Below are 21,110 nucleotides of genomic sequence, written 5' to 3'. Positions count from 1 at the left end.
TTATCGGAAATGGAAATGGAATGAAACGATTTAAAAAGAAAAAGGCTGCTTTTAATTGCAATGCGTAACGATTATTGGTGGATCATTTATCTAATTCATTTAAATTTTGCTAATAAATTGTAAAAAATCTCAGAATTTGAAACCCAAACACAATTTTGTGCAATTTCTATCTCTAAATGTTATAGACATATTTACACAATTTTCCAATTATTATTATAAAAAATCATTTTAAAATATGAAATCGAAATTCACAAAAATAAAACACATCGTGCATTAAAAATTCATGAAACATGTCAATTTCAATATGCAATTCATCACATTCAAGCTTTAAAGAGACATGTGCTTGAAATCATTCATTTTTCACATAAATTATTTTTATATTCTGTGGAACTGTTTATGTATGCGATACACTCTTTAATATGCAGCGTGGGTTCTTCCTTTCACCATTAAAAATGTGAAGATTTTATCTTCTACATTTAATTTTAATTATAAATTAATTAATTAAAATATTTTTTATTTGATCTTTTGGATATAAAACATTAAACATGGCTGATGTGTGGTTGCTCGTGCGACATAAATTTAAAAAGAATCAACTCTAAATGAAATTCGAGACGGTTTTTCGCTATGCTAATAGCTCAGAATATTTAGAAAATGTAATATGTGTCACATAAAAGAAATGTATTGCAGAACTAAGGATGCACGCAATGTTAATGTATCTAAAAATATAACAAAAGCCATTAACAGATAATTAATTGGATAAAATGTAATTGACACAGAAAAATATGGAGAATTATCTCTAACCAGAAGCACATCAAAAGAAGCTCATTGCCAAGAGAATGGGGTGGTTATATAGTTCATCCTAATAAAATTAGATACGTTATGGTTTTCCTTATTTTGGTACAAATTTGAAAAAGGAAATCCAAAAATTTACAAAATTTAAGAAAATTGTAAATTTAAGTAATTTCGAGACATTTTACAAATTCATATCATGATGAATCTATAACTTTAAGCTGTATACTAACATAAGATCATTAACATGACAAGCAGTTATGTTCAGGAAGATTCAATTTTAAAGAACAATAAAATTTCAAATTGTAAACAAAGAATTGAATTTTGAGCTATTTAAAAGCTTTTTTAACGGACAAAATTGCTCTTCATAGCTCTCAAAAGAGCAATTTTTGTCCTTCCTATGCTCTAAATATAAATTTCAATCCATACAACCTGGTCATGATAAACTAAAATAATTTCTATACTTATTATCACACATGAGCATAAAAGATTTTACCCCTAAAAATTCACTTGAGCATGTACATGAAAAATTTATGAACATAATGTCACGATAAGTCAAGACGGAACATTCATAAAAATTTGCTCATTTTGTTCATAATTTTCCCCTATGGTATTTTACCTTACCTTCTTTTCCATTCTCGCTTTGATGAATTTTTACTCTTTATATAAAAAAAACTGACTCGTGTATGAATGTTAACAGAATTTATTGCAGCAACACGCTATAATTCATGATACATTTAAGATAATTAAGTGAACATTTCAAAGAAAATCATGATTAATTACTGTTGCAAAAAATTTCCATATTGTTGTGTTGATGAAAAAATTTGTTGGATTTCTTCTAAATTCCTAATAAATGCTTTAAAAGGAAAGACGCCATTTAATTCAGATTTTATGAAGCTTTGCATAACGGATAAGGATGGAATTATCGAGGTGTTGAAAAATATACAAAATGAATTTTTTAAAGATTTTTTTAAGAGAAGTTGAAGGTTTTTGAGACATTTTGAAACTCATGAGACAGAAAATTGTTGTTATTGACTTTCCAGATGTCTGGTTGTTGCTTTTCGATGCTTAAACTTGGCAAAAGCCTAGCTTTGACGCTTATTAGTCCAGATTTCCCAGGTTTCCTTTCCAACGCTGGATCTTGTTGTTTCTATTTGAATGAGTATGTAAGGAAATCACAAGGTGTAGAATGCCCGAAAATCCGGATCCATGCCGACTAAAAAAAAAAGAAAACGAGATTCAAAAGCTGTTCATAATCCAGTTAGAAGTGTTAAATTAAATATGAAAATCAGGATACACTCTATGCTCCTATCAAATGCCATTTCTAGCTTTAAGTTTTTCAAGGAAACCGATAAGTGCCAGAACTAGTTTTGAGAGGTTTAGTGGTGAAAATATGGTCTGTGTAGCATTCTAGCTCATGTCAGTAGTTACTTAACAGATTGAAAATCCATTCTGTTTGAATAAACATTCTATTCTTAAGTCTCTAAATGTACATATTCTAAAAAATGCTTATTCAATTTTAAGCTCTGCTTCCGACATCTCAGCTATGAAGGTTTCAATCCAAACAGTAACTATGAGGAAATGGCACTTTCCTCACAACGAGAATAGCAACGAAATAAATTATTTCATCATCGAATGTGGGAAAGCTACTGAATATTAAGAAGGATGTATTGAGTTCCTGATATTTTATGTACAGACATGAATTCTTAAGGCCATTCGAAGGCCATTTGCGTTTTATCTCACATGTGTTTCTGCAATACTAATGCTGATGATCCTTAAATGATGAATGGAAGTTTTTTGTCTACAATATTGATTGTTTGCCGGGTATGGCTTCCAATTATAATTTTCGATAATATTTGGTTTGAGTTTTATTTGATAGTCTTGATAACATCCTAAAAGTTTTGATCAAATTCGTTTTATTTGTTTTCATAGTTATGCAATGAGAATGAAAAGCATTGGATATTGTTGTGAATGTATCAGCGCTTGGAGTCGACTTCATATAACCCTAAAAGACGACAAGCATTCTTTACTAAATGAGCATACTCATGAGTACACTCAATCAATATAATTAAGCATGCTCAATTTTGTAATCATACGAATGAGCATGTTCCTTGAATGTTCGAATAAAAATCGATTCGACTTCGAGCTCTGTAACATCTCAACTGTCTTTTAATATTCAAATTGTACTAACTACTAAAATTATTTGATTTTCCCATTTTACAGTTGTTGGCCCCTTCATATAAACATTCAGTCTGTTTTTGATCTTCAAAGAACAAAGATTTGAATTATTCATATTTTCGTTCAGTTATTGTTTACCCAATAGGGACTTTAAAGTTCAAGTTCACTTCCATTTACAAGTTATTGTTTCCATTTCAACAGAAACAACAAATGATTTTCATTTTCTGTAAGTAACAACAGTTCAAACACCTTCTACGAAATATTTCATGCATCAAGTCTGATCCAATGATACATTTTGATTGTACACATTGATTATCTGTAGATAATATTCATTTGATTACAAATCAATAAACATTTAACCAAAATTTGTCCAAAATCACAAGAGATTATCCATTCAATGAAGTTGATTGACAGTATGAAAATACTAAACTGTCACTTTTACTTATTCACAAATCCCACCATCTTACAAATCAAATCGAACATATATGAACTCGTGCAATATCACTTTCGATTAGATCCATCAATAATCGTAAAGGTCAAAAGGCAGAAACAACAATAAAGCTTCAATATTGTCTACAAAGATTAGATGAAATTCATCCAATATTTATTTTACTTTAGACACTTACTGATCTATTCCGTGAGAGTAACCATCTTTAGATACTTAAATACTTGATGGAAAATTGTAAATGTAAACGTTGACCTATTAAGTCAATGACCCGGAAATTTGATAATTCTTCTTAATGGAAATTGCGGTAGAGCAGTTAGCATAAATTTTCTTTCAAAAGAAAAAAAATCAACAATAAATACAGCAGGGAGGGGAAATGTGGAAATGACTCGAAGCAGTATGATTAACGTTTTTTTAGATTATTTGACTGTCTTTTTTTATTTTATTTCCCATTCCACATTGCTATTATATTACACCCTATAGTATCACATTCAGCTGTATACGTGAAATAAATTTATGGTTTTATGAAAGCTTACGATCCTATAAATAAGAATCTCACTTTTTCTCTCTTTGAAGAAAAATCGTTTTTCAAATATAAAAAATATATATTGAGTCATTGTGTCTTTAACTGTTGCTACCGATAATTTTGATTTATTGCATTTAGTAATGAAGTCATTTATTTGTTATAATTTAAAAGGACTTACGTTCAGAAAATGTATCCAAGTAAATGGTTATAAATCTGTGTCATCTTAGTTAGGGTTGTCAATGATGGAATTGAGTTGTATGTTAGCACATTCTACTACATACATTCTTACTTACTTATTTATTGTATTTATTATTCTTATGTGGAGCTTAGGTTAAAACAGAAGGCTTTCCACCTGACTCTGTTGCTGACTCTGTCACCTAGTTTGTACAAATTATATCCGCACATTGAGCTTATATTCTTTCATAAGTGTTCTTCGCCAAGGAGCTTTTGGATCTCCTGGTCGCCCTTGTGGATTCCATCCAAGGGCTGTGTAGTAAACTTGTGTTTCTGCCCTAGCAATGACATTTTCTCTTGTATTTTTCTTCCGAAGTGTGTCCTATCCATCCGTACATAACTGCATAGCACCAGATCAGCGTGATACTTATAAAGTGCTGGATTCAAATTAAAGTCATGACGCAGTCAAGCCGAGTCCTGGATCAGAATTTTAAATCGATTAACCAATTCGTGCCTTCGGGGATAATCTAAACCCTCTGAGAAATGAGGTTAAATTTTGATTATTTTTTGCAATGCTGCATATCATCAGCAGTATTGTTTTTTGCTTCAAAGAATTTAAAAAAGTTTTCCACTTTTTAGCATAAAATGCTGTCGTCAGGTCAAGTTTTGGCATGAAACAGATGGTTGAAAAAGCATAAAATTCTGTCCAAGAGTGAAGACTAAATTTTACCAATCCTTGCCACAGGCGAAGCGGATTTTTTGTCATTTTTACGCCATGTGCTTTCTGAGAAGCACTCTTTTTAGGCCATATTCTTGGAATTTTCTAACATCTCACAATATTAGTTTTCAAGCAGCAGCTGAAAATCTAATAGTGTCTGTTCACTTATTGCGTAATGCGAAAAATCAGCTTTTAGATCTCCCTTGCTGCTCTGAAACAAAATTTCCATGCAATAAGTCAGTAGTGGGCAACTTTTTATTTTTCGCAGCACATCTTGGTTTTATGCCATTTTCAATTATTTTTGGCGGTACATTAGAGTTCCGCGGTATACCGATTGCCCACCATTGCAATAAATAAACGGCCCCTAACAATAATCACAGTAAATTTAAAAAATTTGCAACATTTTCAACCATAATTCTTCATTACTCTTAAACCAATTCCTTAAGCCTCAATTTACTGGCCCAAAGCACATTACAGTATTTATTCCCTCAATAAATTTTAAACTGTCTTAATCCCGAGCGGCACATAACGTTGTAAATGCATTCATCATCACGAATTTCTTACCTGCTTACTTACTTTGCTGGCCGTACAGATAAGCTGTGATTTATTGCTTCTCTCAGTTTGCGTCTAGAACTGGCTTTATCGCTGGATGTCTCGACGTCTTGATGAAATGACCTTCATATGACGTAAACATGGCATTTACAATGTCATCGTCATAATGCGTCACTCGGGACTTGATTGAAGTTATCAAAAAATTGTTCAAAGAAGTAAAAAAATTCTGCAAAATTTAAAATGATTTAGTAATGAAAAACCAAAAACTGAATAAAGGTAATGAAAAAGTTTTATGGACTGGACCTTTTTGCCAAGTGTGTTGAGGTATTTATTTAATTAATGACAATAGAAAAAGTTTACATGTGGTTATGGATAGATGAAAGAGGACGATAATAAATTCAAATTATGAAACTTTTTCGTGCTGAGTTTGCAGGCTGTTGTAGAATTTTAAATGGTTCACTATGGGGCAAAATGAAAAAAAAAGGGACATTCACTTTGTTTTTTGGACTTTTTCGAATTACATCTAGTGGGTATTATTTTCTTGTAGTACATATAGCAATAGTTTTGCATGCCAAATTTCAGGTCATTTGGTGCTGTTTGGTCGATTCTGGAGCTGTTTAAAGTTGAAAAGTAGTGAAAAAACAGATTTTTTCACATCCTGTTTGACTCGGGAAATTCCATATTTAATTAAAAGATATTGAAAAACGGTTTTCGGTTCCTAATTGTACTATATAAGAGCTTTAATTTTATATACTGGAAAGTTTATATGTACTGGGTTTTAGTGGCTGGACTTTAGAAAATGTATGAAAATACCAGGAAAAAAAGCTTCAGGCGTCCGGAACTAACATTTTTAGGTCGATTTCCCCCATACGGAGCCATACTAGCTTAAAGTACTTACTTTCTAGTTTTCAAAACCGTTAAAACCTTTACAATAAGTACTGGGGAGCAAAAGTTATTGCATTTTAAGTTTTGGACGAATTTTTTTCTCAAAATTAATATTTCTCATATAAATTTAGAAAATATCGGTTGATAATAGTTTTTTTATGTTTTTGAATGAATTTAGCCATTTAAGAACGATTAGTGAAGAAATTTTTACAAAAAGTTCAAAATTCGCCGAGTTAGAGGTACATATGCTATTTGACGACTTGACCCTTTTTCTCATCACTCAAACGGCTATAACTTTTACATGACTAAATATTTTTCAATTCTGTTTCTTGTTTAGTGTAGCTTGTTATAATACCTTTCCAACAATATATAATACTTAATAGTTGGAAGTAGTCTTGGTCGTGAAAACGGACCCTGTTTGTGACTGACCCTTTACAAAGAAATTTTCAAAAAAGTCAATTCTAAAACTACCACTTAAAAATTAAATAATATAATGTTTTTGTGTTTTTTAGGTCAAAATATGATAGTTTTGAATCTCAAAACACAAAAAAATCTCATTTTGTAAACTTTCGACAACTTCAGGGGCCTTCATAGGTAATACTCAGGTAATCTCTCAATTCTCAGATATGAAACATTTTTATTGACTTTTTTTGATTGATATTCAATATTTACATTTATTTTGTGCAAAATATATCAATTTTAAAAAGTTTAGGTCAAAAAAAGTGATTTTTGACTATTTTCTTAAAAACAGGCTTAGGTAGGCCACATTTAAGGCACTCCAGTAGCCAGTATGATTAAGTTCTATACATGTTTTATACCTATTTATAAAGGTAATAGTAGTAACTAGTAATAACAGAAAACAGAATGTAAAAATATTGGTTGTAAAATAAGTTATAGTCATTTGAGTGGCCTAAAAAGGGTCGAGGAGGGCAACCAGCATAGGCAAAAACACAAAAATTCAAAAATTTAATGAAATTCTTGAAGTTTTTTGAATAAAAATTTATTTTATGTCATATTAATTCAAAATAATGCATTTTTTGTCAAAATAGACGTAAAATTTTAGAAATTTTAAATTTTTGTGTTTTTGCCTATGCTGGTTGCCCTCCTCGACCCTTTTTTGGCCACTCAAATGACTATAACTTATTTTACAACCAATATTTTTACATTCTGTTTTCTGTTATTACTAGTTACTACTATTACCTTTATAAATAGGTATAAAACATGTATAGAACTTAATCATACTGGCTACTGGAGTGCCTTAAATGTGGCCTACTTAAGCCTGTTTTTAAGAAAATAGTCAAAAATCACTTTTTTCGACCGAAACTTTTTAAAATTGATATATTTTGCACAAAATAAATGTAAATATTGAATATCAATCAAAAAAAGTCAATAAAAATGTTTCATATCTGAAATTGAGAGAATCTGAGTATTACCTATGAAGGCCCCTGAAGTTGTCGAAAGTTTACAAAATGAGATTTTTATGTTTTGAGATTCAAAACTATCAAATTTTGACCTAAAAAACACAAAAACATTATATTATTTAATTTCTAAGTGGTAGTTTTAGAATTGACTTTTTTGAAAATTTCTTTGTAAAGGGTCAATCACAAACAGGGTCCGTTTTCACGACCAAGACTACTTCAACTATTAAGTATTATATATTGTTGAAAATATTATAACAAGCTACACTAAACAAGAAACATTGAAAAATATTTAGTCATGTAAAAGTTATAGCCGTTTGAATGATGAGAAAAGCAAGTCGTCAAATATTTATGTACCTCTAACTCGGCGAATTTTGAAACTTTTTGTAAAAATTTCTTCACTAATCGTTCTTAAATGGCTAAATTCATTCAAAAACATAAAAAAACTATTATCAACCGATATTTTCTAAATTTATATGAAAATATTAATTTTGAGAAAAAATTCGTCCAAAACTTAAAATGCAATAACTTATTGCTCCCTCAGTACTTATTGTAAAGGTTTTAACGGTTTTGAAAACTAGAAAGTAAGACTTTAAGCAGTATGGCTCCGTATGAAATCGACCTAAAAATGTTAGTTCCGGACGCCTAATGCGTCCTGGTATTTTCATACATTTTCTAAAGCCCTGCCATTAAAACCCAGTACATATAAACTTTCCAGTATATAAAATTAAAGCTCTTATATAGTACAATTAGGAACCGAAAACCGTTTTTCAATATCTTTTAATTAAATATGGAATTTCCCGAGTCAAACAGGATGTGAAAAAATCTGTTTTTTCACTACTTTTCAACTTTAAACAGCTCCAGAATCGACCAAACAGCACCAAATGACCTGAAATTTGGCATGCAAGTCTATTGCTATATGTACTACAAGAAAATAATACCCACTAGATGTAATTCGAAAAAGTCCAAAAAACAAAGTGAATGTCCCTTTTTTTCATTTTGCCCCATAGTGTGGTTTGGGAGTTTATTATAAATTTTGAGTTATTTCATGCTCTTAAAGTTATTTTCATTTCCTATTAAATGCATAAATTAAGGAACAACAATTCCAAGAAGATCAAGCACTTCACTTCCAATTCTGCTCACCTTGAATTCTTTAGCGTATATCCGATAATATTTAAGAGTTGTTTATATGGGCAGCTAGAACCTTTTTTTTTCGTACGCTTTAATTATCATGGCTGTCATGATTTTTAATAATCGCTGCGAAATTCCATCACATCTTATGCACCCACCCATATTGTGTCAGCTGACAGATCTCATCATTTACTTTCACTTTCAGATGAACTGGATTAATTAAAAATAAGAATGAATTAATGAAGAGCACAGCACGAAACAAATTCCGAAAATGCTTCACTAACAGTATAAATCATGAATTTTTAATGAGATATTTCATCCCCAGGAATTAAATGACCTCCAGTTGAATGATATTTTTTACAATGAAAATGCTTTTTTGTGTATAATATGTAGATTAGCTTTTGTTTTATTAATTAGGCTGGCAAAGGAACAAAAGAATTTTTTAAGTATAGGAAAAGAGCTCCCGAAAAATTTCTATCCCGAAAATGTATAAAAGAAAATTCGAGGAAAATGTTTATTTTTATGAGGCATATCCCGAGTAATAATGTTTATTTTTATGAGGCATATCCCGGACAGCACTAGTCATTTTTAACAATGCTGTTCCAGTTCGATCCCAGATAAAGTAGTTGAATTCAGTATCCATAACAGAAATTGATAGTTAGCACTCTGGGTCATGTAGTCTAGCCGTTCAATCCAAAATTTGGCACGAATCCAAAATTTGGCCAAGCTCGCATGAGTCTTGCAGAGAGCTTCTATTTGATGCAATCAAGTGTAATCATTACAAAGACTTACATGCTCCATGTCAGAGGTTTCTGTCATTTGTGCTACTCGGAATCAAGCAAGGAGTGGGAAGACTGTCCTTAATGGAGCCTACAATAAGCCGTAACGGAGTTTTTAAATTCATTTTCCGGGAAGGCAAACAAAATGTGGTAATCGAATTTATATTGTATTCTTCGCATTAGCAGCTGCTTTTTAATAATGCATAATCATTTCATAATAATTGTGAACGTTTTTCTAAAGAATTTCTAAAACAATGAAGCTATTTTGATGCGCATTCATTAAAAATTAAGTATTTTCAAATTTGAATGTAGACCAATTTTCATTTACGAAAGGTAAAATCCTTTACACAAACACATAGTGTGTTTCTAATTGGCTTCAGTATTCAGTTCCTTCCATAAATGTCTTAACTCTGATATCTTCTAGCCCAAAAATGAGCATTGCGAACCTTAAAAAGGCAAACGTATCCACTTGATTGAATTTCAATGTGTTAAAAATTTCTTTCAACCTTTACTTTTTCTGCCAATTCCTTTACACCACCTGATAATTTCACAACTTAATTTCCATGAAAAAAGATGAAAATTCTTTGTAAATATACTTTTAATGGGAAATTGCGCATTTTCTGGTCGTGGAAAAAAAAATCAACAAAAAAAAAAGTTTTTAATTCCATGGGGGTCGTTCAGTTGTTACGTAACGATTCCCATGTATTAGGGAGGAATAGGTTGTTAGTATAGAGACTTTGTGACGTATGGGTTTTGGTCAGCGGAGGGGAGGGGTGGTAAGGAGATTTGTTTTATGGAGGAGGGTATGGGAGGGGGAGGTGCGTTGTTAGTATGGAGCATTAGTGGGTAACCTGTGTGCCACCAAAAATCTTTAATATTGTCATGAACCGTATGACATGTGAGGTTTCTCTTCAGGGTGTGCCATGAAAACATAAAGTTGTCCAGAACTGGTTTAGAGACTTCTTTACGGAGAGAATTTAGGGAGGGGTGTAGAAAATGTACAAAAAGTCGATTTTCCTTGTTACGTAACAAATCAACATCCCCATATCATTCCCTCGGGAGCTCTTAATGTGAGTAGGCGTGCGTCATTAAAAAAAGAACATTCCTTTGAAAATGCGAAAGCATTCAATTAACGTAATAAGATTATGTGAAAATTTTTGTGTGTAAACATTGATAGGAAATAATTTTTTAATGATTTTGATAGCAAAGCCTACATTATTAAATTACGACAGGCATAATATTGTGATATTGAATAATTTTAATTGCTCAAGACAACAATTTGTGTGGATTTAATATATCGCATGTGGTGTAACATAAATCTAAAACCGCATTTTGATTCAATATCTCATGAAATATTAATTTTCATATCACATTTCCAACATTTAGATCAATAATGTGTATTATACCGTGTGATATAAATCCACACAAGAGCGTACTAATGAGGATTTTAAAATATTCTATTCCAGTTCATCGAGCAATGACTTCGTTTCCCTAAAGAATTTTAAATAATATTTTCGTGATTTTCCACATTCAAGGAATTTTATTTAAGGAATAACATTAGGGAACACGCTATATATATCCTGTATTCCAAATGGGGATATAGAATATAATCAACAAAACCGACTATTATGTGTTGACTGTGTAAATATTGTGGTTGATGAAAAGTGGAATATGCCCCCGTCTCTAAATCATTGCGGTTAAAATATGCTGTGAATAATTCAGAGAATTTACGGTTATGCTTCTAACAAGCATAATGGAATGAGGACAAATGAATGAAATTGAGGTTTACAGAGTTCTAAAAACTACAAAATTCCATAATCGGCAAAAGAATAGCCCCTAATGTCAAAATGATATAGAACAGAGAACGGATGACATATGTTGTTAGATTGTTATTGTTATTTTCTCATTTTGGCATTGCTTGAGGACATTTTATAACAGAATTTGGTTTTGTATTGTTAACCTAGATGTCTAAAGCTTGATGACACTTTTGAAACTTTTGATAATAACTTATGGATATGGATAGAATCACAAAGTCTATTATGGATTGATTCAGAAAATTGAAATATTTTTAAGATACAGACTAGATTGACACAAATGAAGAACGCATTGTCACAGAGTTTTGAAAGCTCTGACAATGTTCTATTAAACAGTCTCTAGATATTCAGATAATTGAGATCCAGAAGTGCACTATGGCGATATATTCCAAACAATCTTTGAGGAGGTTTTCACAATTTCCTCGTCCAAAATGATTTACTTAAAGTAAAACGTTTCCCCAGAAAGCACACGCTGAAGAAATGACCAATAATCCAGTCAAAAGCCAATGCGACTCTGACCTAGTCTAAATTCTATGAAATTCGGACTTAAACCAGATTGCAGTCGGCCTAGGATCAGATTTTCAACCATTTTTTACGCCGTATGTCTTCCTGGTTCCTTGTCTATGTAGGTGAGTCCCCAGACTATAGTCTGTGTCAATCTTTGCATAATTGAATCTATCCAGAAAGAGAAATATGTCAAAATATGGTAAAACCACTTACATTCAGCTCTAGAAGCTGTATTTTCTTTTACTATGAAATCACATAGACTTTAGATTTCAATTTTTAATGAATCTCAAAAGACTCAGTTTGGAAAAGCTTTGCTCGATGCTCATGAATGAAATGACTATTCAGAACAAATGCATTCTTCACATTCGATGCATTCATCTATGGATAATCTGATTAAAAAGCTGGAAATGGTGAAAGAGCTTTTCACTTAGAAAAATAACCCCATTAGATTAAAAAGCTTTGCAAAAGCTCCCTCAAGCTCACTTCACCATCATAGAAAATTTATTCAAGAACTTTTTTTTTCGAACAAATTGACGGCAAATTGCATGCTACGTGAATTGACTAGGATTGTTTGATATTTGATGTTTATAAGGCATACCAAAGATTGGAAGGTGAAGAATCTCCGGAAAATGAAGAAAAAAAAAAACTTCGTGACCTTTGTGGCTTGGAAAAATGTGGAAAATTTACTTCATATTACCAAATTTTGGTTCTCAACAATCTTAAATTTCATCTACTTATCAGGCTTTTGTGAGAATCTTATTTACAAGATCATAAATTCTTTTGATATGCAAAAATGAATCGTATTCAGTGAATACAATAAACTGAATGGGTGTTTTTGAATTTACATGATACAACAGTTCAAGGAACTGATCAAAATGAATAAGAGGGAATTTTGAGGAGTAATTTTGTCCGTTAAAAAAGCTTTCAAAATGATTCAAAAAAGCTCAAAATTTAAATCTTTGTTTACAGTTTGAAATTTGACTGTTTTTTCAAAATTGAGCCTTCCTGGACATAACTGCTTGTCATATTAATGATCTTTTGCTAGTATACAGATCAAAGTTATGATTTTACTATTAAATGAGCTTGTACTTAAATTTGCATTTTTCTTAAATTTTGAAATGTTCAAAACCAAAGAACTTTTAGACCCCTTTTTTCAAATTTGCTTTAAAATATGAAAAACCGTTATGACTTCGCAAAGTTTCAAAGTTATTGAAAAAGACGTAATTTGTAAACAAGCTTAAAAAATCTGTCAACAAAATCTTTTTCCACCAAGCTATGAAAACAATAAAGACAGCATTAAAAAGAAGTATCTAGTTTATACATAATTTGAATTAATTTGATTCTTTTTTTTCTGAATAATTGAATATTCTGCATGCAAATTTTTGCATTATATCTGCAAGCAGTAACGTTTGTTCACATTTGTATATTCAAAATAATTAATTTTTTTATTTCAACTTTAATTAATTAACTTTACAAAAGGATTTTTTCTTCATACTGAATCTGAATTGAAACGGACGTACAATTGTTCAGCATTCATATTCAGCAAATGTTTTCCGGAAACTCAAATTTGCTAACTCATTGTTTTGTAAAATAATAAAATCATGTTTTGTTTACTGAAATATTAATAAAAATTTTTGACTTAGAAAAACAACAAAACAGCATTAAAAAAGCTCTTTTACATCCAAAATAAGCTTCACGTGCTTACAAATTTGTTGAAAAAATATGAAAAAATCAACATGAAGCTAATAAAATGCACTGAAACGAGAGAACATTATGGCCATTAAAATTTAACATTTTTCTTCTCCTTTATTTTATTACAGCAACATCAGTAAGCGTATCAGCATGGACCTTAGTGGCAATCAGTGTTGAAAGATATTGTGCAATTTGTCATCCGTTAAGTTCCAGACGATGGCAAACATTGAATCACGCATATAAATCCATTATCTTAATTTGGATCGCAAGTTTATTTTTTATGCTGCCTATAGCGACACTGAGTAAGCTCATTCCAACGAGTCAGGGTATGTATATATATATATATATGACTATTATTTATGTCGCATTAACGAGACTAATGAAAAAAAATCAATCATTTATGTAGGACATAAAAAATGTCGTGAAGTGTGGCCAACGGAACCGATGAGATACGAGAAGTTTTATAATCTTTTTCTTGACATTCTATTATTGATACTTCCTTTGGTGATGTTAGCGGCAGCCTATACAATGATATCACGTACGCTTTGGCAAAGTATGGATGTTGAAAAGGAAATTGTGAGACAGGCATCAGGTAATGGAGAATAATTTTCTAAAATTTCTGAGCTTCACATGATGTTGATGGCAGTTATATGGTTGCCGTGATAAAACCAAAATAAAACTGAATTATTCATGATCAGAGCTCGAATTCGATTTGAGTGTATTTTTCCATACAAAATCTGAGTCAACTTCGGGCTCTGCTACCAATTTATAACGGGTTTTAGTACAAAATTTGAATTGATAAAACTCAAAATTTCTTTTAGTACAAATTTTAAGAAAATTGCAAATTTATGTACTTTTTGGGCATTTTACAAGCTCATATCATGTTGCAAATATAACTTTGAACTGTATGCTAGCTAAAGATCATCAATATTATAAGCAGTTATGTCCAGAAATGCTCAATTTTGAGAAAACAATCAAATTTCAGATTGTAAAGATTTGAATTTTTGAGCTTTTTTGAAAGCTTTTAAACGGTCAAAATCACTTTTGAGAGAAGTCGCATTAAAAACCAAGTAACTGGCCCTAAGCAACCATATACCTGACAATCATGATTATATGCTGCTCGGAATTGTTTTCTTTTACTTTACAAATATTTTTCCTTTTCCTTTCATATCCGCATTATACAAAAAAATAAAAATCTCAAAATTAAATAAATATCTCAAAGTCTATTCAAATGCTTCATCCACGAGGAAAAGATGTAAAATAAACGATGGCATTTCTTTTCAAAAACTCCGTAATTCGTCACAGGAGATAACGTTGTTGAATCGGGAACGTGAATCAAAAAAGCATGTTCTAGGTATACGAAGGTAAGCATTAAATGATGTCAAAATATTTTCATAAGAATTTCGCGGTTAAGTGACTTTTTTGTATACATAAACGCATTTTTATCAGTTACAACATATGTTCAGTATGTCATCTAACACTTACTCAAGTCAACCATACATAATAAGCAATAAAATTCATCGTTTTAAGGCACAAACATATCATACACTGACAAAGTTTGCCTTATAAAATCCATAAATGATAAAAACTTTTTATTTTCATCCACAATTTATGTATCCTGCCGCTTATTTTTCTAACGTACGCATGAGATGATGCAAATAAAAACAATTTATGGTTCCCAAATTCTTGGTGCTGATAACATTTTTCTCATTTTAACGTAAATATTTGTTGAAAATGTTAATGAATTTTGTACAGCACTTTTGATGCTTTACTGTAATGAAGCCATTTAAATGGTCGGAAAATTACGGAAAAAAATAACAATGAAAAGTGTGAAGCTTTTTTTTTGTGGGTTCTATGGATATTTTCACAGGTGCTGGCATGTGAAAAAGCTACATTTTATTTAATTCTCTTTTAGTTTGACAGAAATGGTCATGAAAATTGAGAAATTAACGTGTATTGTATTGTAATTGGATGAATGGTAATTACATGAGGGTCCAGAGCGGCACAAATGAAGAAAACTCCACAATGGAGCTTTTAAAGCTCCTTTAAAGCTTTTTTATTAGCAAAAAATGAAGGATGCTGCCATTTGACCTTCATTTGACTGCCATTTGGTCTCTACATGAAGCGGCTCCACATGACGGCGTTAATAAGGCTTAACTTACTTCCTTGGCGATGGTGCACGGAGGCCTATTGCCGCATTTTGAATTCGTGGGAAGCTGGTTCTGTCTTTAGATAACTTCTGCCAATTTCTAATTCCCAACACTTCTGCATCGCTGCTCACACAGTAATCCCATGAGCACTTTAATAATAAATAAAATAGCTTTAACAGAGAATTAAAAGCTCTATGGTAGAGCCTTCTTCAAATGTGTTGCTCGGCCATAAGACTCGGAGGTTAAATCCTATAAAACATTTCAGATTTGTTAGTCAAAATTTACACGTTATTCAGTTCTAAGAGAATTTTCACTTTGAACTCCATCAACTTTTTATCAACATTTTTATCAACTTTTAACAAGCAATGTTTTTCACAAAACCGACTACACAATAATCCTTTAAATAATTTTGAAAGTAAAAGCACTCTGAGCACAACGATGCGGTTTTGGAGCTCAAAAGCTACCGCTCAGAGTAATTGTAAAGATTTCCTTTGAGATAGAATTTAGTAGAATACAAGCGGAAAATGTTGTGTTAACTAAAGTACCCTTTTTCTTATTTCCCATGAACTTTTTGATAAATGATGTTTAATTTTTATTGGAATATTAAAATTTGATTTATAACGAAAATATTATGCACGTATTGGATGAAAAATGCAGAGTTTGAAGTCGACAAACTTGAATTCGACTCAAAATTGACTTAAAAAACTGAAGTAGACTTGAGCTTGACTTGATCCAACTCGAAATCGATTGAAAAACAATCAAATCGACTCCAGTCAAGTCGACTCAATTTCCAACTCTCGTGAAATGTATAAGTTCTTTTAATTTCATCTTAAAATTTTATTGAAACACATTAAAATGTGAAAATTATTTTTATGAGATTCGCTATAGGAGACAAAGGCAATCTTCTTTCGTGGGTTTTAAGTGCAGGTTTTGAAAGAAAATGGCACTTTTAATTTAATTTTGATAAGCTGCTTCAGTAATTAGATTTGGTTTGAAGTATAATCTCCGTTCTATTGAGTTACTGATTTATCGTTTGGTATTGAAGCTTAGTAGTTTTGCTACTACTTTAATTGATGATTTTTCAACTTTTTTCAAATCCTCTCAGTAAAAATTATTATATGTTTGACCGTTAAATTATAAAGCCACAATTATAATTTCTTTTTGATAAGCTAGTTAAGTGGTTAAATTGACCGTTACATTTTAAATTTGAATTTTGCAAAACCAGAAAATTTGAATTTCAAAATTCGTTTTTACAAAAATCTATAATCTGCAAGAAATTGTTCAACTTTATTGAATGTTAGCTAGCTGATCGTTGGACAAAAATGAGCTTAAGTTCCTCGGTACCACAAGAAGTTTCAACATTTTTCGTTTGGATTATAAAATCCCAAATTATTTAAATAAATTAAAAAAAAGCTACGAATTAATAAATCTATTCAAAATATTCATTTAAATTCATTAATTTGCTACTTTTAGTATTTGCCTAATTGGCAAAATTACGCTTTTGTAAGCAAATATTTTTCCTAGTAAATAATTGATTATCTTAAAATCTCAATTTTTAATTTTGTAAACAAACTCTTACAGACAGAAGATTAAAATCTATAGAAAACTTTTCTTCATCCTTTTGAAAATATTTGCATAAAAATTTTCAAATCGAACAATTTTCCTTACACATTGTTACCTAATATTTGAACAACCCTGCAGCAAGATATTTAACAACTAAATTAGACTCTTAACACCCACTACAATTTATCAGTTTGTAGATCTTCTTAGATCAATTTAATAAGCGGAAGAGCTTCATTAAAACTTTTTTTTTTTAAATTTCCGAAGCTTATCGTAAATTCATTTCACTGGAAAATTGGGCTTTTATATCCTTTTTGAGGATGTCCATATGCAATGTTATCTCATGTCATAACAGATTGTATGAAATGGACATTTCCGATAGATATCGATAAGGTTATTGTATAAAATTTTCACTTCATCGCTGAATATATTGTGCATATATTTTAATTCGGAACAGGAACTCACCAAGGATCAATTATATGAAAATTATTCATTTTGTTTGGTTATTCTAGTATTGAGTATACTTTCCCGAAATACCAGAACCGGAAGATTGTTTTCCGGGAGGATCCCTTTGGGGAAGGAATCGGAAGTATACCAGTCCCGATATCGAGAAAGCATAGACTTAAGCAGAGCTTAAAATTGATTTGAATTTTATATGGAGTTAAGCATTCTTCCTCGCTATCGGGATATCCCCGGAAATCCCGAAAATTTCAATCTTAATCCTGAAAATTTATCGTGACCGGGTTTTTGAGAAAGCATAGAGTTGAGCCTGTTTTTCGACACAAAACCCGTACAACTTTGAACTCTGATTTTGAAAAATGAGTAAATTTAACTATTTAAATTGAGCACTCCCAAGGGGAGGAGGTCAACCCCTTCCCTCATTTTGGGAAAAAAATTAAGCCCCTTATTGAGTATGAATCAAATATGAATTTAATATCAATCCTCGAAGTTACCAAATTTCAGTTCGAAATTTCACATTCTTCATCCCAGACAACACTAATCATAAGTGCTGCTCAAGTAAGTGCTTCAATCATAAAATAAATTCCATTCAATGATTCGATAAAAATTCCAGAAGCAATTCCAAAAAACTGTTACCAAAATATATCCCTTCCACGCTTATGTGTCTCCATATATACGCATTCTTAAAGGTCAATGTAATTACGTTAATAGCATGCCATCTTGCAAGGGAAATTTTTTTTTTGCAACACTTGTTGCCAGCATATCTAATAAATTACGTTTCCTGCTAAATGGATACTTGGAAAAAAATTACTGATCTGGTAGCTTTAAATGGGCTTATGCTCATCAATTAGTGATAATGATTTCACATTCTCATTAATATCCTCACATTTAATGAGATTAATTCACGTTATCAAAAAATTTTGATGAATTTTCCAGGCTTGAGCTTATTTTTGGGGAGGATGGGGGAGTCGATCGCTTTTTTGGGGTCATTCGCTATTTTGAGAAGAGCTTGGGGAGGGGGGTTATGCTGAAATGTGAGTAGCTGTGCGATTTTCTAACATTTTGCTAGCAGAACCGATCAGTAACTATGTAACGCTCTTGAGGAGGAGTTGGAGACTTGGAGTGGGTGCAAAGGTAGTGGAGGCTGGGGTAAGGAGCCCTTGAGAAGCCAATTTATTGCTTTTCGTAATAAGTGAACAGTCCCAGAGATTTTTTTTATTGAGCAATAGTGGGCAACCTGGGCGCCGCCAAAATTTTTTGGAAATGCCATGAACCGTATGCCGCGTTCGGTTTCGGTAATAAGTTTCCCACCACTGGTATAAGAAGAGAGAAATGGTTTAAAAATTCATTATTTCGGGCAACGAAATAAGTAAACAGCAAGTCCATTCAGAAGAAATAAATTCAGGAAGAATAAGAACATCCATAAAATCCTCTTAATCTTATATATTTACATACATTCATTGACATACCTTCTTTCAAATGAAAATGGCTATTTATAAAGGTCTTGTCTCGAGCGACACAAATGAAGATGTCCATCCAAAAGCTTCTTCATTTGAGTCGCTCGGGGAAATAATGTCAATTCTGTGGAAAATCCTAATCATGTAGACATAACTCTGTTATTTGTGTGATTTAATGAAAAAATGAAAAATCTCTTCCGAGAATTTCAAACTCAATTTCTTATAAATATCAAATTTACTTAGGCTTGCTTAACTTCTCGTCTTTCCCTCGATGGTAAAAGTTAATCGATCAGCAAATCCTACGCTTACTTTCACAAAAATATTGGTTTGTATTTTTAGGAATAAATAAATAGAAGAAAAGTACTTGAAAGTTCAAAAATATAATTTTAAAATATTAACCATTTATTTTCTTCTTGCTACATACAATCACGTTGAATTGCGCACATTTGGGAGCAATACGACAAAGTTTTCTTGCGAAAAAAAAGTTGTACTATGTGAAAAAGTTCGTGTTCAATAAGATTGAAGGTCAATGCTTCTTCTTAAATTGAAATCCCATTCTGCATTTGTGTGAACCCACGCGAAAAAAACACCAGAAAATTAGAATTTTCATGGGAGAATTCATTTCCGATGAAAAATAAGTTCAGTCAATACCCGAGCAATACAAATGAGAAAGGCTTCTCCCAGCTTCTCCTAGCAGGCAAAGAGCATGCTCTCAAGAGCTGAGAGCATGTCTAATGAGTATTCTTATAAAGTACATTTAAGGTTAGGAAGCTCTTTAGAGCATGCTTTTTGCCTGTTGAGGTTCGCCACGGAACTCTTAAGACTCTGCTAAACTTCTTTAATTGACACCAAATGAAAGCCGCTTCGATTTGGTACCCATATGATGGACATTTCTTCACCTGTGTCACTCGGGAAATGAAAAAATACGAGTTAGATTTCAAAACTCAATATAAATGCCAGCGATTAATGAATAAGAAGAATACTTATGATAATGAAAAAGTAAAAGAAAATTTCAAGAAAAAGTTTATTCATTTTTTTTTTTTTTTTTTTGATATTGTGATTGAAAAAAGTTTAATGATCCGAGTGTTGATCTAATAACTCTAGAGCAGTGATGGGCAGACAAGCTTTTTCGAAAATGCCCGGATTAAATTGCAAATTTAAGTACTTTTTTGACATTTTGCAAACGCATAAGTTGTTAGATACTCAACTGTATAGTAACAAAATATCATTAATATGACATGCAGTTATGTCCAGAAAGGCTTAATTTTAAATTCAGATTGTAATAAATATTTGAATTTTTTTAACGAATATTTTTTTAAGCACATTTTAAAGCATAACTCAAATAAAGCGACTCTAACTAAGAATGCTCTGCTACAATTCCTTTAAAGATTTATCAACATCTAATGATATTCCCCTTTGCATTTCTCAGGAGATAAAGCTTTAAATCCATCGCCTTAAGACTAACTAAAATAACTTTATTCATTTCCAGACTCTTTATTCCTTATCCGTAACAACCTTCCTTATCCGCATTAAATACCACGATTAAGTTAAATATAGAAATGCTTCTATTGACTTTTATAATGTCCTGAAGCTAAGTGAGGAATAAAAATCATTTAAAACTTTCTGTCTTTAATTTCCTTTACGGAAGATAATTGTGGAGAATCACACTTCCTTAGACATCTTTAAAAGAATAAATGACTATGTTTTACGTATAATCTTGAGAATGTGCTGACACGAAAATATGTCAGTTCTAGTAACATAAATAACTTAGAATAAAGTTACGAATTAAATCATGTGCCGATAACAGAACTGTTACTTAATTAATTATTTCGAAAACTGATGACTGCGTGTGCTTTAGGGTATCCTTTTTAGGTAT

At 31.4% G+C, this 21,110-nt stretch overlaps 1 protein-coding gene across 1 annotated transcript in view; it reads left to right on the top strand.

Annotated features, from left to right (window-relative positions):
* Positions 1-21,110, top strand: part of LOC139089126 (cholecystokinin receptor-like) — a 32,743-nt gene that overhangs the window by 9,034 nt on the left and 2,599 nt on the right. The window contains exons 2-4 of the mRNA XM_070638565.1: positions 13,737-13,934; positions 14,015-14,200; positions 14,831-14,972. Of these exons, the coding sequence (XP_070494666.1) occupies positions 13,737-13,934; positions 14,015-14,200; positions 14,831-14,972 (526 nt within the window). The remainder of the gene's footprint in view (positions 1-13,736; positions 13,935-14,014; positions 14,201-14,830; positions 14,973-21,110) is intronic.

This window comes from Chironomus tepperi, unplaced genomic scaffold (assembly GCF_022539635.2).
Source record: "Chironomus tepperi strain 1889 unplaced genomic scaffold, CSIRO-AGI_Ctep_v1 contig_175, whole genome shotgun sequence".
NCBI classification, from domain to species: domain Eukaryota; kingdom Metazoa; phylum Arthropoda; class Insecta; order Diptera; family Chironomidae; genus Chironomus; species Chironomus tepperi.
The sequence above is the reverse complement of the archived record's forward strand: the minus strand, read 5'-3'. Positions and strand labels throughout refer to the sequence as shown.